This window comes from Hippoglossus stenolepis, chromosome 4, assembly GCF_022539355.2.
Source record: "Hippoglossus stenolepis isolate QCI-W04-F060 chromosome 4, HSTE1.2, whole genome shotgun sequence".
NCBI classification, from domain to species: Eukaryota; Metazoa; Chordata; class Actinopteri; order Pleuronectiformes; family Pleuronectidae; genus Hippoglossus; species Hippoglossus stenolepis.
Genome location: NC_061486.1, coordinates 12,053,556 through 12,070,713, shown reverse-complemented (window position 1 = coordinate 12,070,713; position 17,158 = coordinate 12,053,556). Strand labels below are relative to the sequence as shown.

The following is a 17,158-nucleotide window of genomic DNA, read 5'->3' as shown; positions in this document are numbered from 1 at the left end:
TTACAAAGGAAATCAACACAAAAATAAAATCACATATTATATTCATATTTATAACAACAACAATAGTAAAAATGTTAAAAAAAAAAAAAAATAATAGTCATAATAATAATAATAAATGCCGTGTCGTTCAAGGAATACTTTTATTTTGAAAAATGGCGCACCGGGTGTTTTCTTCTTCTTCTTCCGGCGCTTGACTGGGTCTCAGTCAAGATGGCGTCCCAGCAGCAGCAGCAGCCCGGAGGACCGATGTCTCAGCCCGGGCTACAACAACAAGCCGCTCTGCAACAACAACAGCAGCAACAACTGAGTCAACAGCAGGACTTCGACCCGGTCCACAGGTTTAAGATGCTCATTCCACAGCTGAAGGAGAGTCTGCAGGTAACTGAGCTACACACACACACACACAATGAGATGTGTGGACACTGTAGTTTCAGTCGCTCTGTCAACTACATCACTGTAGTTTCACAAATACATAAAAGAAAATCTGCATTTTCAACATATTGACACGTTGCTTTCATTTCCAGAATGTGATGAAGATCGCGTCCCTGAATCTGGCTCATAACACATCAATAGACAACGGCATGTGAGTAACTTTACACAGTGTCCTGCTTCAGGGTTCACTGAGAAGTTGAGTGAGTTAATCCTGAGGTAAGGGAAACTGTGGATTATGATCGATCAGTGATCAATGTCAGGGCAGAGACATCTTCATCCTCAGCTCAGATTCAAATCTATACTCTTTAAAACACTGGGTCTGTGTGAGCATGACAGGTCGTCATCAAGTCCCCCTGCTCTGAAACATCTACTCTACATTAACACAAGATCTATGCAACGCTTTCGACACATAACACTGATCTATGAATAATCACTTCTCATGGTGGGAAATTGTTGTTTCAACTACATGTTGAAATATAGTCTTAACATGTTTAAAATATGTAAAACAGACATATGTGCACTCAGTTTTAAACAAAACACATATCAGCTGTAAATCACCCAAATCGTGAGTCTGTCTCAGGGTCAGACTACAAAGTTACAATCAGATCTATAAACGTATCTAGGCTATTATCCGTTTGATGATTTTTTCATTATCTGCTGCTGCCAGCATCACTCACTCCCCACCAGGTCACATCTGAATCCAACTACTATACACAACCTATTTATCCTCCATGAAGGAAAGTCTGTTAAATAATGTGGACAACACTGGATAAAACGTCATGGTGTTAGTAGCTCAGTGAGACGCAGCTGCTGTTTTGTTTTTGTTTAACATAAATGTGCATTGACCATAGATTGTATATAAAGATGAACGACATGTCTTCACTTCCTCCCGTAATACAAACATGAAGCCAGAATATCCCGGATACAGATGTCACCATCTTGTGCTTTTGAATCTTTAGTAACCAGTCAGAGTCTGTTCAGTTTTAATCGTGGTGAGGAGAGGCAGTATCGAGGTCTTGCCAACATATTCACCGGCCAATAGCGAGTCAGTCTCAGCCCGTCAATCATGATGTTTCACCCTGTTTCTACAGCATCAACCAACAAATTAAAACCAAACTTATCGGAAAAATGAACAGTTGGACAAACATGGTTGTGATAAGACCTACCTGAAATGACAGAAACCATCTTTGAGAAAAATGTGTCCAGCGTGTAGTTTTATTTTTTAATTTGGTCCATGTCCCATCCTTTAACAGAGGAGGTGAAATTCACCTATACTGCAGCCAGCCACCAGGTGGCGATCAAGACACTTAGGCTTTCTCATCTTTCTTACTCCTCTGGGTTATAATGGAAGCTCTGCTCTTTATTTACTGGTTGCCATGGTAAGTCGTAGTACCACAGATCTATTGATGATGGCTTTTCCCCCCTTTTACCCCACATGTGCTTAATGATGGAACTGACTCTGATCAGCTGTTCTAGTTTTACCATTTTAGGTTTCATCTACTCAGAATTCAGTGTAAGACTTAGAGTTTCTTAAACCTGTTTCCTGAAACAGATCTCTGAAGAAAGGATGTTTCGGAATTTTTAACACGTCTGTTGTTTCTTTATGTTTCAGTAAAAGTAGCGACACCTCTGTTCAGCGCTTTGACAAAAGCCTCGAGGAGTTTTATGCCCTCTGCGATCAACTGGAGCTGTGTTTGGTGAGACGTTAGACAGACAGAGGACTTAATGAAACCCAGTGGAAAATAAAATGTTACAGCAGCCACTTCACATTAATCACAAAAACAGCAGAAACACAATCTGAGACTGAATTATGTACAATAATTAAAATGTTTAAATAAATAAAGACCAAACATAACTAGTGTGCAATATGTGCTACATACACACTTTACAATGATAGTAACAGACTGCATTACACTTTATTAGATTAGTGTAAGTTGAAACACATGCACGAACATTTTAAAGAAATTGTTGTGGAAGTAGAACATAAAGTTGACATTAAGGACTTTTCCTAATTCATTTGCTTATTGAATTTTGTATTCATTCAGTTATAGTTATTTTCTGTACACAATTAAAACCTTTCTTCCTGCCAAATCCAGCTTTAAAGAAATATTGAACTTGCTGTATGTCTAACCACCTGTGTTTATTCCTTTTACAAAGTCTAAAACTTTTAAATGAACACACGATGAATCTAGACTTTCTATAAGTGGATGAGTGTTAATGAATGCAGAGAAGTAGATGATCATATAACACTGTCAAAAGCATCAAGATGAGGCTTAGAAAGAGGGAAGCAGTCATTTTTACAAAATAAAACATTCCCACATTCAACAAACAAACGTTATCAGACACTCAGATCTGTGCAGCACACATCCCACCCACTGCTCCTACAACTCAAATAAAACTCAGATCTTCTCTCCTCTGTGCAGCGGCTGGCTTACGAGTGCCTTTCCCAGAGCATCGACAGCGCCAAACATTCACCCAACCTGGTCCCAACAGCCACCAAGCCGGACACGGTGCAGACGGAGTCCATGTCCTACGCCCAGTACCTCGGCATGATCAAGTCTCAGATCTCCTGCGCCAAAGATATCCACAACGCTCTGCTGGAGTGTTCCAAGAAGATCGCAGGGAAGGGACAGGCTCAGGGAATCATGTGAACTCGGACTGACAATTCCCACTCGTTCTGCAGCCGCTGACTTTTTGTTTTTTGTTTTTGAGAAAGACAATGGATTTCGTATTCTGGGCTGTTCCATACACAGATCTCATTGTTGAAGACGCTCTTTAATTCTCCCCAATTTCTTCTGTCTAAAAATAATTTATGTTTTTTTGTCAACTCTGTGTAAATATTCCTGATGAAGTCATGTCTTGAGATGACCAGCAGGTGGTGGCAGAGGTGAACCTTTATGGTCTTTTGTAGATTATTTGTACTGAACATTAAAAAATTTCTACAGATGCTGATTATTTTTTCTCACTATCTACAAAGGAAGAATTGTTTAAAAAATGTAATATTTAACTCATGAAGAAGGTGTAATGTTAAAATATCCATAACAGCAAGTATAGTATAAGTTACTTTAAGTAAATTGAAAAGCAAATTATTACTTTTACTCAAATAACAAATCTATTTTCAACTAAATAATAAACGTCTCTACTTTGATGTACTTGGAGTATTAAAAGTAAAAGTACTTGCAGAGTGTAGCCTATTCCCTAATGCAACTATATACTACATCATTATAGCTGAGTAGTGGGACCACAGTTTAATACCCTGAGATGTTTATTCTAATCTTATCTTCCATGTTACATAAACGTACCAAAGAGGCAGGAAACACAACACTAATCACACCTTGTCCCTTGTGCTTTGTGTTCCTGGACTGAATTAAGACGCAGCTCAAACCCGATGCCATGTTCAGCCATATGTTTGTCAGAGGCTCCTCGATTCCCTCCGATCATATGTTGAAGCCGAGGGATTAATGAAGTCTGATACAGGAGCACGTGAGAGGGGAACATGTTGGGCTCGCAGCTGTGTAACATCTCAGACCAATCTGAGCTACTGACAAGTGCTTAGAGCCAAAAATACTACCCTGGGTTACTGACAGGCACCACAACGCGGGCTCACACTCTCATGACCCTCTAGACCCACATTATCATACAGAGTTGTCGAGTAGCAGTTATTCCGTTTATGTATTTATTTTTAGTCTTATTTTCTCCAGTTCTTCCTTTTCAGTGAATATCAACCTGAACCAAAAACCCGGTTTGGTGCTGATTAAAAACAAAACACCAGATTAATCTTAGTGTTTTCACATTTTTTAATACCAGACGATAGTCTGTGTTGACACAGGACTTTGGTTTGAAAACCTTGAAAACAAATATACAAGAACAAAGCTTGAATTATTGAAAATAATCCAGATGTTGCTACGCTGCACAGTTCATCAGATGAAAAAGTAGAGAAACCAAAGTAACAATATATAAAAAGGGAAGAGTATTATTTTTCTTTTTACAAAGATTACAGCAGATAAAATACATCTATTGAGAACATCAGGTACTAGACAATATAATTACGAAAAGACAATTGAGACATTGTCTAAGTGCATTAGTGGATTTCAAAAACTTGATATATTACTAATTTTGTGTCTTGTTTCAGTATGAAAATGACAGAATGTGAGAAACAGATGACCTCATCAGATTATCTCACCTACAGCAAGTTATATTCATCTGATCCACAATGATAATTATACATTGCTGTTTGACTGTTTATGTCTAATGGTATAAACGGTGCCCATGGCCTCACATTTATGATCTTATGAGTCTATTAAAATGTGTTTCAACATCATTAGAACCACAGAAATACTAATGAGCCTTTTACTTGTTGGCAACACACTATGTCACATGTATTTCACGTTCCTATCAACTATTCTCCAAAGCCTATTATAGGACTTCAGATCATTTTTAGTACCTCACCAAACTCCTTTGGCTATTTTTATGAATTTAAACTCAAGTGTGAAAGGTGCTAAGGCTCGAAATATTAAAAGAGACATATTATGCTCATCTTTTTTCTTTGGGTTATTACTTATAAAGGTTTACAGGCTGTTTAGAATGTTCAGAAACCCCATCGCCTTCCTCGTACTGTCCATTGCCGCAGCTTCTCTTTTCAGCAAACGCCCGGTAAAGCCCAGTCGGCTCTGATTGGCCAGCTCGGTCACCTTATTGTGATAAGTCAACTGCTTCCAGCGCATGTAGGAAAAGTCGTCCCCTGCTCTCGTTTTACCTGGCTTTGTTAGGGGGCGTGCCAGACAAGCTGCTAGCCATGCATTATGCCAATGGGGGACATTGTGATGTCATGTCAGGGAGGTATCGGTGGGACAAAACAGACAAAGCATCATATGTCTCCTTTAACAGTGAGAGAGGAGAAATGTGATCCCTGAAAAATCTGAATAAATGTCCAGTGTAAGGGGGCAGCCATCTACAGCAGGTCTTCATCAGCAGCAAGAAGATTTTCATATTGTGCAGTGTAGGATTCGGAAAATGAGCAGCAGCAATACACAATGTACAGTCTGTTAAATATTTCAAATTCTAGGTCAGTGCCTTCTGATCCTGTTTACCTTGTTGATGAACCTTGTGTGTGTGTGTGTGTGTGTGTGTGTGTGTGTGTGTGTGTGTGTGTGTGTGTGTGTGTGTGTTTGTGTGTGTGTGTGTACACAGAGCACCAGTGTGTACTGCATGATGCCTGAAAGACTTTAATGAGCACAGAAACAGATGGTTTCACTGCTTTGTCGAGCCCGAGCCTTTCATGTTGCGTCTACCCTCAGCTTTGCCCTTTGACTGGTCTCTGAGGAAGATAAAAACAATCGCAGTTCATTAACAGCAGTATCATAACATGAGAACACTATACTCAACAAAATGTACTGCATATGTTTGCTATTAGTCGCCTGCCAATTGTTTGTCATTTGATCCTGATCTGCAGATTCTGACCTGTCGTCAACACTGCATGTGGCCTGAGTGTTGCACACTGACCTGTGGGCCTCCTCAGGACCCCTGAGGGCCTCCTCAGGACCCGTGAGGGCCGCCGGGTGAACGGCACGGGGCCGAGCTTCTTCCAGACGCGGCACGGGGCCAGACGGCTTGAACTTGGTCAACTCCTCCTGCCACTCATCGTCAAAAGACTGTGCTTCAGCTGCGGGTGGAGAAACGGGATCAAATGAGACAGTCGATTTGTTATAGTGGGAGAGTGCTGGGTTCAACTGGCTGGTTTGACAATCATGGACGATCTGATCCGGCTCCACTCCACTGAGTCGGTCATACTGTGAAAAATCAGTCAGATTACTTCCAGGATGATCTCTGAAGTTCAATCGCTCCTTCATGAATTCACATTTTTCCAGTAGTGCAACAATGGCTGGATTATTGGACTGTATATAAAGATCGATGACATCACAGCTCCCCAAAAGAGAAGCCAAGTCATCTTGATCGCCCCCTGGTGGCTGGCTGCAATAAAGGTTATAAACCCCACCTCCTCTGTGTTAGTGGATGGAACATGGACCAAACTAACTAAGTACATTGTTTCTGGCATTTTAGGTAATTCTTATCCCACAGTTAATTTTTCTGGTAGGTTTTACTGTAGTCGTAGGTCGATGAGGACCTCGACACCGTGATGGCAGCACCCGTGTCTGGGATACTTTAGCTTAATTTTTGTACAGAGGGAGGAAGTGTAGAAGCATCTTCCATCTTAATATAGATGTATGAGCTGGACCCTCTACAATTATAAAGCAACCGTGCCTAGCAACTGCAACAACTCTACCACTTCAACGTACATTCATCCAAGTTCTGAAAGTCCTGGTTGAGCTCCTTCTCTCCTGTTTTCTTGTTGTATTTCTTTTCAACAACATGTCCCCTGTCTTGGATGTGGTGACCGATTGACATCTTCTCCAGACCGCTCTCGGAGTCTTTAACTGCTTGCCGGGTCTCCTTGATCTGGTGATTGAAACAATAACAAACCAATCAGACACATCAGTTGGTTCACGAAGAATCTCCAAAATGATTTATGGTACACTTTGATGGAACAGGGGGAACTGATTACCATGAGCACTCAAGAGGGATACAGAGAGATAAGTGAGTCTTCAACATATTTACTTCTCCAAGCTCAGTGTATTGACCTGTGCTCTAATGGACAGTGATACTGTAGTAATACTGTAACATATCTGATGGAGGACTCACCCCTCCGGGGGCACGGCGTGTCGATGAGGTTGCCTGAAAGACTTTGGGAGGCTCATTTCCAACCTTAGAATACGTCATGACTGATGAGGAGCTGAACGAGTGGGTGTTTGAACCTTTGGACATGTTCTCCTGAAACACGCACGTACACACACACACACACACACAAAAACACACTGTTAATAAACTACAGTTCATGTATCACAACAGGCTGGGAAAGCAACAAAAACGAGAGTAGAAAACAATCCTAAGAATAAACTGACAGAGTTTCGCTGCGTGTCCTGCATCCTGTTCCTCATGTTGGTCCTCACGTTGTCGAACATGCCGAAAGGGTTCCTCATCATGTCCTGCACAAATACAAAAGGAGAAGATTGGTCAAATGCCGGTAGAATTTAATGCCTGTGTCACCTGGGACCCGTTTCAGAAGAGGATTTAGTGACTTAACATATAGCCTGAACTTGTTTTGACAGCATTTTAGTTACAATATTTAAATTTTATACATGTTGAAATATAATCTTTACATTTTGTTAAGAAAGATTTTATATGCGAAATTTACGTTCAGTTTTAACGATGGATTGTACATAAAGCTGGACGCCATGACTGCTCTCAAAACCAGAAGCCAAACCGTCTTGGTGGTTGGCTGCATTACTTGGTGATTAAACCCTCCTCCTCCATGTTAGCAGATGGGTCAAGCCTAAAAGTCAAAAGTCATTTTTGGTAGCTCCTATCACACTGATGTATGTTCAAGTGCTAAATAATCTACTAGGTTTGTTTTTAATCTGTTATTTAATGTTATAAAAACAGGGAAAAATAATGTGATTGATCGCTTAGCCTGACTCGCGATTGGCCAAACGGATGCATCAGCGGGACCTCGATACCACGGCTCCACCCCCTGATCCCCTTAACCGCACAGAATCTGTCCCAAAACGTCGACATCAGAACAGTAATAAAACGTAATAACTTAGTAATAACATATTGACCTTTTTCCTGCTGCAGCTGCTGGAATTTTTAAAACACAAATGCGACGCATTCATCTTTGTAGCTCCACTGGGTTAAAAGCTCTGCCCCTTACGGGCTGCCACGGTGAATCACCATTTCAGAGCTCCATTGATGATGCCTTTTTTTCCGTTCAACAATAACATGCTTGGAGGTGATTGAAGTGACTGTGATCAGCTGTTCTGGTTTACCATCTAAGGTTTCAGTGTTAGACTCAGAGTTTGTTAAACCCGTGTTTGAAGCAGGCCCTGGGCCATTGGGCATTATCAGCTCGTGAACAACTCTATCATGTGTATAAACAAACGGTGCATGCAGAGTGCAGCGCGCTAAATGTGTCTTACACGTGTCGCTGTCTGGGACATTGTAACGACATTCACATTTTATCACTTCATACATATGTGACCCAGTGACGTGAATAACAAAGGACCCAGAAAGTAGAGACCAAGTGCGGCACACAAATACACACAGTGTTAATGGAGCTGCAGCAAATCCTCCATAGAGAATTTAAAGATGGCTGTATTATCTTTTAGAAAACTGACCATGTTGTCAATGATAAATTATTGTGCATCAATTTGACTGCATTATATAACAACTGTTCGATTAATGTCAGGGCATAAAACAGAAGATATAAGTCTTGACTGTTGTATTTGTTGATCACCTTGTAAAACACAAATCAAGTCACTGCTGAGATGCCTCCTTCGGTTCATTTTGAACCAGGGAAAAAACCCTGTTCAAGACTCTAGTCAGTCATGCATGTTGCTGTAAAATGCCATCAGTCACCACACATTCAAAATTTGTTGACATTAGATACATCAGATATTCTGTAATGCTGCAGCCAGACGCTGCAGATTACTATGGCTGTGGCACTGTAACTTATTAGACTAAGAACAAGAAGCAGGGCTATGTTTTTCAAAGGCAGGTAAACAGATTGTCTTTATCTTGTCAAAAGAACAAGAGAGATGATTGTTGCAGTTGACAACGATATATATTAGATTGTGCAAATCTCAAAAAACAACCCACTGGTTATTCCACACTCTGGTCACAGTGTTTCCACAAGTCTGGGAGTCGTGTGAGTAGCTTGTTCAGGGTGTATTGACAGGTTATAGGTTGTGGTCAAAATTCAGCAAACTACTTGTCACTCTCATAGCAAGTTTTACATTTAATCTATTTGTTTTACATTTAAATGTGATGCGTCTATGTGGATCAGATGTTCTGGACCCTGGGCAACACTAACATTGAACCGCAAATATAGCTTATCCTGCCTTGAGCTCAGACATATTAACATTTCTGACTTGTTTCCAGTAAAATCACCCGAAATCAAATTAAAGTAATTATGAGAAATAACACAATATTGTGTGCATATTGTCCTGATAGTGTAGGTTTGGAGTAAATGTAGAGGAAACACTGTGACCACATCACAGGCTGAGTCTGTTATTGAATTAGAGCATGCACATGGTCAGTACATCTGTAAATGAGAAACCCATGACAGGACGACGACTCTACTGACCGTGCTGTCAGTACTGCCAAAGGGCATCAATGACCGGCTCATATCCTGAGGAATCAAACAATATTATTTTAGCAACACGACACAGTATTGTGTTTGTACAGCATCTCTCTCTCTCTCTCTCTCTCTCTCTCTCTCTCTCTCTCTCTCTACAAACATACGTTTGTTGAGGTTGTTGCCAATAAGTTGTTAGGTTGTCTTACATCGGTCACTAAGCCCTTGACACAGCTACGACGAGCTCTCCACATGACCTTAAGCGCAACCCTTCAAGGCCATGAACCCTCTCATCGTGTGGCCACCGAGGAGTGACAGGCCGGTGAGGGGGGGGAGCAGCCTGCAGCCTTTAGTCACACTCCGTATTCTCTGAGCCAAAAACTGCAGGTGTTTATGACCCTGCGGCCCTGGATAAGCATCTCAGCAGCCAGCGCCATGTGTGTTTTCTGGGGGTGTGATTCGTAAGGGGTATTGTGCATAATCAGTGGGGTGTTGAATGACTTGTGTTCCATGCGTAATTGGGTCGCATTGCCAGAGATTAGCGCGGGTTTAACACTGAAACTGAGCTTCATTCTAGGAAGGCTGTGGTGGGCTGGGCGGACCTGGCGGGACAGGGGGTCGAAGAGTCCAAGGCTGCTCTCTCAGCTCTTTTCAAAGGTCAAACTGATGTAAAACGCTCCTGACCAGCATGTATGAAGCCGCGCAGCCTATTTTATCTCAGAGTGGCATCTATGAACTAATAAATGTCAGTTACATATCTGCTGGCATATATTTAGACCGGGGCTGTGCAGAGGAGCGTTTGAGGCTGCAAAATAAGAAACATAGTTCTGATGGTGTGTAACACATTATTTTAGTCTTTCTGGATTACTGTAGGTCTCTCTCTCAGTCTGATTCTGACCCTGCCACTGTGCCGTCTGAAGCACGCCGCTCCTGCTCCTCAGGGAGCTGTGGGTTAGGGCACATGTACTTGTACTGTAGACATACTTGAAAAGGAAAAGTGAGGTCGTGCTTCAAATGCATAGATCCTGGAAAGTGATGCATCAACAAGGAGTTAGCGACATTATGTAAAGTGTGTGATCTCAGAACCAGGAGACGATAGGAGGACATACTGAAGCTGCTTAATTTTATTAAAGCTACTTAAGGTGAATTTAGGTTTTAGAATTTCACACTGCCTCCAGAGCAGCGGGAAACGCTACCATACATTTACAACAAAATCTGATATCACCTCCACCTAGAGCCACCAGTCTTGCTCAGTTGAACAGAATCAAAGAAAAATATATAACTCATAATGATTGGCATTTGACAGCTCTTAAATAAACAAGGGCCCAGATGAATGAGTGCACTGAAAGGTGATATGAACCCGATAGTGGTTATTGGCAAGAGACTGGGAAATGTGAGCACTCACAACAGGCTTGGGATGTAAGAAGGGGCTTATTTTCCACTGGGAACTGAATGCTAATAGCTGCCAGCATTATATGGCCAATGTGTGTGTCAGTGTGTGTGTGTGCGCATTGGAGTGCATGTGCGTGCATGCCGGCGTGTGTGTAATTGTTCTTGCAAGTATGTTTTAATACTGACTGTGTGTGTACGTGGTTTTTTATTTGTGTGTAACATCTGTGCCTGTGATATAGGAGAGCAGTATGATGAGCCCGAGCTGTCTGTCATGTAGCTGCTAATGCACCGGCACTGCCAAGGCACATACTGCCAGACAGATGGACCGAGAGAGCAACAATGAGAAAACAAGAGTGTCCATGACATCCGCACACACGTCTTTACAACGCCAACACAGCTCCAGAGCCTCAGCCCCCCCGAGCACTACTGGGCACCACAAGACTGATCCTGTTAAATGTGCCTGATTTCTGCGATACAAACTTTAAACATACCACTAAAATGTCTCCTGATAGTAGATGAAACAATTTGTTTGGATGGAAGTTTTACAGCGTCGTTCCATTTCACCCACTGTCAATGAGGTCATTAGTCAAATACTCGGAGCCCCTCCTCAGCCGGTATTAGCAAGATAGCGGCATGATGCTAATAAAGAGAAAGCGGGCTGTTGGCTGTCAAGGGCAGGCTTCTGATGTAAGTCATAATTAAGGATAAATATACAGGCTCCCATGAGGTAGAGGGATCACAGCAGGTGACAGGGACAAAGTTTGACTTAGCAGGGATAAATAAGAAGTGGAGGGGGTTGATCTGCGAAAGGTTAATGGGTGCACTGTGGGAGAAAAGAACTACCAGCCTTTACCTCACCAGCCTTCCAGCTCACATCGGTAAACAACTGCTCCAGAGGAACTTTCCAACCATGGGATCTATATCCAATATCGCAAGTCTACAGCCTTTAGAGTCGTATTCTTATACCGTTCAACATCATTCAAAGACTCAGGGGGGAGCAGTTATATTTAAACTATCTTTTTAAATGAACTGGGCCAGCAAGAATAATATTAAAGTAAACAGTTATTTTCAGCAGCAGCTCCTCTCAGCAGAGCAGAGCACAATTCTCTGGGGTCCTATTGGTGTGAGTGTGAAAGAAGTCTGCAAGAAAGCAGTGTGTCAGTGGAACAATGCACTATAAATAGGGCTCCTCTGGGCCAGATATAACTGTCCAGAGAGGCCAAGGGGGTTGCCCTTCTACTAAACTAGAAAATCACATGATCCCCATACCTCAGTGAGTGGTGCTCCAGTTACGCGGCCAGTGGCCAGAATCCACTATAACCTCAGTAAACTTAGCGCTTCCTCTAAACACTAATCAGCGGTGGTTAAAAGCCCATGAGCAGAGGACAGAGAGGGACCTAAGATGTAGAAGTGAACTGTTGACGCATGGGCTTCATCCTTTATCCCAGATAGACCCGAATGATAAGCATGTCGATTTGTCAGTCGTGGATATACACACATATGTATCCTGTCACACACTCCGTGTAGAGCTTTAATGCCCATCACTTGAGTCCACAAGTACACAAACAAGTCAACTTTTGTAAAATGAGTGCTTCTCACCCTATGTTCATCCCTCAGTGCCAGGGACGAGCCAGGATGCTCGGCCATGTCGTGACCCCGACTTCTCCCATCCATCATGCTGGGCATTAAGGGCCCGCCAAACGGCTCAGAGAAGCTCCGCATCATCTGCCGCATGTGTTCCCGGTGAGCCCGGAATGGATCCCTATCGGAGAGGAGGAGGAAATACAGACTTTATGAGTGGAACCCAGTTTTTACTCACGAAGAAGATGCTGCGAGATGTAAATCATGAAAACGTCTGAACACTGAGCACTAAGTTGCTGTATTTGAGAAAAGCTCCTGACTTCTACAGCAGCTCTTCATTGAGAACAACACAGTGAAATGAGAAGCAAGCCCAAAATAATATCAGCCAGCCTCACACCAGCCTGGGGTCGGGTGGCCCCTCAGCAGGAGTTCACTCATGCAACAAGTGCAGCACAGTCAGAGTCAGTAAAGTTATTCAGAAAGGTCAATTACAAATTACTGTCTCTTTTTCTTGATACTGCATTTTTAAAATTTATTTTCTAAAATGCAAAATAAAAACACGAATCAAGCTTTTAGTACAAGCACATGCATGAACATGAAGTTACACACTTTAATTCAACTTTTAAGCTTAGTTTAAAAAATATGACAAAAACCAGTGTGTGAATGTTAATATAACCACAAAGGCTAATTCAATGTGGTGGAAACAGAAGATCAATGTGATGTGATCTCTACTTCAATGTAGGTGGAAGTGTATGTTTTTATTATTTCACAAGTTACAGCAGTTAGTGCTAAAGAAAACATAGCAAACTGGGATTTACACGCAACTCTCTCGTTTAATTTAAGACTAAAATGAATAAAATGATTTTCCAGCTTCAACATTATTATAACTTTACTTTGGACTTTCTAATTATCGCTCTGTGGCTCCGCGCTGGGCCAAACTGACGCTCTGTGGAAACCAGACGTTAAAAACCAGTTCAGACACTCACGAGAAGAACGGGTCCTCGTCCACGTCCCGGAAGTTACTGTTGAACATCTCCACCTGATCTGAAGCTGTGAACTAAAAGACGGGTTTAAAAGGTTTTAATGGGTTTTAAAAGAAATAGTCCGTGAGCGCCACAGGTGCTGCGGCTCCGCTGCTCCGCTGCTCGGTGCCGTTACTATAGAGGAGGAGGAGGTGGAGGAGGAGGAGGAGGAGGAGGAGGAGCCCGTCTACAGCCGCCCAGACAGACACCACGTGATAAGAATGCGGCCCTCCGGTTGGCGGGTTATTCGCAGCTTCGAACAGGATCTGTCCGCGCGCTGTATGTTGTGGGTGGCTGCCATGGCAACGGCAGTGTAGAAGCGTGCATGCGGCGAGAACCAGACTGAAGAAGTATCTTTTAAAAGATGAGCTCACAGAGATAATGAGAGAATAAGACCCCAGTCGGACTCATTAAGTCAAGCTCATGTTTGAACTGCCACTGATTTTATCGCGTTAAGTCCCTTTGAGTACCTTTTAAAAGCGCTAAACAAATAAAATGTATTATTATTATTAAATGCATCATTGTCCTTCTTCATTAGAAACACAAAGAGAGATTTTTATTCTACTCAAAGACCGTATCCTCCATCATTTACACTGAAAGTACATTTAAGGGAAAGTTCACCCAAAAATGAAAATTCACTCATTCACCACTGTGCCGATGGAGGGGGTGGGGGGTGAAGTGTTTGAGTCCACAAAACACTTTTGGACTTTCAGGGGTAAACAGCGTTGCAGCCAAATCCAAGACAATTGAAGTAAATGGTGATCACTTCTTGAAATGTAAAAAAAAAGAACGGAATAGAAAATAAAATGCCTCCATACTGCTCGTGTGGTGTCATCCAAATGTCCGTAAACCCCAACATTCAAATTCGACTCGACGCAAGATGTCGTCACGAGGCTCGAGCTTCACGAACGTGAACTGCTGAGGATATCAACGGACATTTAGGCTTAAAACACAGTGTAAATGACCTCGTCTTGAGTCGAATTTGAATGTCGGGGCTTACTGACACTTGGATGACACCACACGAGCAATATGGAGGCATTTTATGTTTCTTTTCTGTTGTTTTTTTACGTCTGAAGAAGTGGTCGCCATCTACTTCACTTGTATTGGATTTGGCTTCAACGTTGTTTACCCTTTAAACTCCATAATTGTTTTGTGGACTCGAACCCACCCCTCCATCGGCATAGTGGTGAGTAGATAATGAGATAATTTTCATTTTTGGGTGAACTATCCCTTTAAGAGATCTTCTAATAGCAATAGGACGGTGATTTCATATCAGTTGCTGGCTTTTGATTTGAAGCAAATCAGAGGCTGCAAACTGTCCACCTTCAAAACAAGACTTAAAACCCACCTCTTCACAACTGCTTGTAATATGTGATTAATAGTTTGTATCTTGCATCTTTTACTGATGTGCTTTTATTTGCTTTCTCTGTTATTCAACCTATGTAGTGTAACTTGGAGCGTTGGTAAAAGCGCTATATAAATAAAAACACAGGTGCACCCTCTGAGAGGCAGTGTGCATGTGTGGACTTCCTTATGAAACATGCACATAGCTGTGACAGGATCACTTCTCAGAATGTCTCACTTTGCTGACCATGTCGAGACCTTCGAAACTGACATGTGTTGGAGTAATGGACTTAGTGACACACAAAACAAGGCTGAAAATAAACAGGATATTGACATGTTGTCTAATCTCTTAACTATTATAGCTATAGTATTATTCTTTAATTTCTTATATCAAACTATAAAAAGTAAGACATGAATAAGTGAAAGTACATCTTTTATACATCATTGATTTATTATAAATAGTAATTTTCTCTTCTCTTTTTTTCTTTTAATTTGGGTTCTGATCACTATATCATTTGTTAAATCGACAAAAAGAGACGTCTGACTTGCAGCTGAAAAAAGAAAACCATACGTATGTGGTTTGAAAGGTGCTGAACAGACACATTGAGGAAAAATTTACCTGGACTCCAGAGTGATTTGAAGATATAAGTGTGGGTTTAAGTCTGATGGGACATTCAGCTTCAATTCCTCTTAATTTATTTTAATAAATCTATCTCATCCTAGTATTTCAGAGAATGTTACACTCTGAATGTCCCTGAACACATCACACTTGGGCCCCAAACATGTAAAATCAGATCTATGCCTGTGTGATTCCTTACATTCCTTTAAAGTTGTCTTTTAGCACGTTATTTTTAATTTCTTTTTATGTGACATGAGGTTTGAAGGCTTCACCTCACAGACAGAAAGACCATGATCACAACAATTAACATCATCATCATAAATAATAGAGAGAAAAACAAATTAAAGTCTGAGTGTGAGAGTCGGGGCTCAGGGTCAAACTGGAGGCTGATCTGGAGCATACTGGTTTCACTGGGGCAGAGCTTTGATGATGGTGCTGACTTCCTCTGTGACAACAGTGACTCTGAACACAAACTGGTTGAAGTTACAAAGGAAAACAAGGTTCAAAGAAAGATGAGTTTCCTCAGTTTTTTTGCAAAGTCCAATGCTGCATATGCCTGCAACCTAGTGGACTAATGTGGTAGTACAATAGAGTGCATCTATGCATGTGTACTAGTTTATGTGTATGTATCTGCATATGCTCCAAAAAGATCTAAATGGAACCCCTTATGGATGAAAAATGAAGACGTCTGTGGTCTAGCTGCAGTGCACGATGATGGGGCAAGATCGTCCTTAAATTGTGCAAAAAACCCAATATGTTGACATTTTCTTTGCTTTCACTTATAAAGATATATATATAGATACAGATAGATGGTGGGTACTACCTACAGCGGTCGGAAGACGTTGCCCATGAAGGGGGCTGTTGAATCGGCTTTTCCGTGTATCGGTGTATCACCCAACATTGGTAAATGACAAGTTAACCTAATGTAAGCTAAAGATAATATTGATATCTTACTTTAAAGATGTAAGTGTTGCAACGTTATCTCCACAATTCTCCTAAAAAAGCACAAGACATTTTTCATTCAAAAAAATCTAAGCAAGCTTTATTCACTGAGTTGATTACAAAAGACAAAAATGTACCAAATGCTACATCTACAAAGTAAAACATCATTTCATCTGACTGTAGCAACAAAATGAAGCCAAATGAAGAAGTTTCACTGAATTACATTAACATTAATAAAATAAAAAAACACACCAGGACCAAAGGTTTTTCTTAACTTCCTAAAAAGGTGGGAGAAATTAGTGGAAGGGTGAAGAAATAAGTTTTTAATGTCCTTATAAAATTTATTAAGAAATAGTCAGGGGTTGAGCTATGATTGAAGCCAACACGACTGAGTGAACGTAGATGTGGATTGAACGTTTCCAGGAAGTGGGAAAGTTTCTTCTGGGTTGGCTTGTGTGTTTCAGGTCACAGGACTTCCCATGAGCCTCTCCTGTCGCAGTGAGACCAGTCTGTTGAGCCACAGCTCCTCTGCCTTCTCTTTGTCCATGAATAACTACAGGAGAGCGTAGAGAAGACAAATTAGTGTCAGACAGACAGAGGTACAGAAAAACACAGGGACTACAGGACACCTTCAAC

The 17,158-nt window shown here is 41.5% G+C and overlaps 3 protein-coding genes across 5 annotated transcripts in view; 1 reads left to right on the top strand and 2 right to left on the bottom strand.

The window, feature by feature from the left end:
• Positions 1 to 184: 184 nt before the first annotated feature.
• Positions 185 to 3,379, top strand: med29 (mediator complex subunit 29). The gene is made up of 4 exons (XM_035154067.1): positions 185 to 378; positions 525 to 583; positions 2,045 to 2,129; positions 2,856 to 3,379. Exons 1-4 carry the CDS (start codon positions 211 to 213, stop codon positions 3,081 to 3,083), a joined length of 540 nt encoding a protein of 179 aa, XP_035009958.1. The 5' UTR covers positions 185 to 210; the 3' UTR covers positions 3,084 to 3,379.
• Positions 3,380 to 4,205: 826 nt separating this feature from the next.
• On the bottom strand, positions 4,206 to 13,764 carry mlf1 (myeloid leukemia factor 1). Of its 3 annotated transcripts, none has more exons than XM_035154063.2 (8): positions 13,582 to 13,763; positions 12,614 to 12,776; positions 9,632 to 9,676; positions 7,392 to 7,475; positions 7,132 to 7,260; positions 6,729 to 6,888; positions 5,935 to 6,094; positions 4,206 to 5,749 (listed from the first exon to the last, which is right to left on the bottom strand). In XM_035154063.2, the coding sequence occupies exons 1-8, from the start codon at positions 13,626 to 13,628 to the stop codon at positions 5,683 to 5,685; spliced, it is 855 nt and encodes a 284-aa protein (XP_035009954.1). In that variant the 5' UTR covers positions 13,629 to 13,763; the 3' UTR covers positions 4,206 to 5,682. The 3 variants fall into 3 exon arrangements, with proteins under 3 accessions (XP_035009954.1, XP_035009957.1, XP_035009955.1); XM_035154066.2 differs by lacking the exon at positions 13,582 to 13,763 and adding an exon at positions 12,916 to 13,035; XM_035154064.2 differs by lacking the exon at positions 9,632 to 9,676 and having other exon boundaries at positions 13,582 to 13,764.
• A 2,829-nt stretch (positions 13,765 to 16,593) lies between these two features.
• The window catches only part of rsrc1 (arginine/serine-rich coiled-coil 1), a 120,413-nt gene continuing 119,848 nt past the window's right edge, over positions 16,594 to 17,158 (bottom strand). Inside the window, exon 10 of the mRNA XM_035154616.2 lies at positions 16,594 to 17,075. Coding sequence (XP_035010507.1) covers positions 16,983 to 17,075 — 93 coding nt within the window. The 3' untranslated portion in view covers positions 16,594 to 16,982. The remainder of the gene's footprint in view (positions 17,076 to 17,158) is intronic.

Coding starts and splice junctions, on each gene's coding strand:
- med29 (XM_035154067.1), top strand. CDS start 211: ATGGCGTCCCAGCAGCAGCAGCAGCCCGGAGGACCGATGTCTCAGCCC. Junction 379..524: donor AGCTGAAGGAGAGTCTGCAG/GTAACTGAGCTA, acceptor TTTCATTTCCAG/AATGTGATGAAGATCGCGTC. Junction 584..2,044: donor ACATCAATAGACAACGGCAT/GTGAGTAACTTT, acceptor TTTATGTTTCAG/TAAAAGTAGCGACACCTCTG.
- mlf1 (XM_035154063.2), bottom strand. CDS start 13,628: ATGTTCAACAGTAACTTCCGGGACGTGGACGAGGACCCGTTCTTCTC. Junction 7,261..7,391: donor AGGACACGCAGCGAAACTCT/GTCAGTTTATTC, acceptor TGCGTGTTTCAG/GAGAACATGTCCAAAGGTTC. Junction 6,889..7,131: donor CACGCCGTGCCCCCGGAGGG/GTGAGTCCTCCA, acceptor TTCAATCACCAG/ATCAAGGAGACCCGGCAAGC.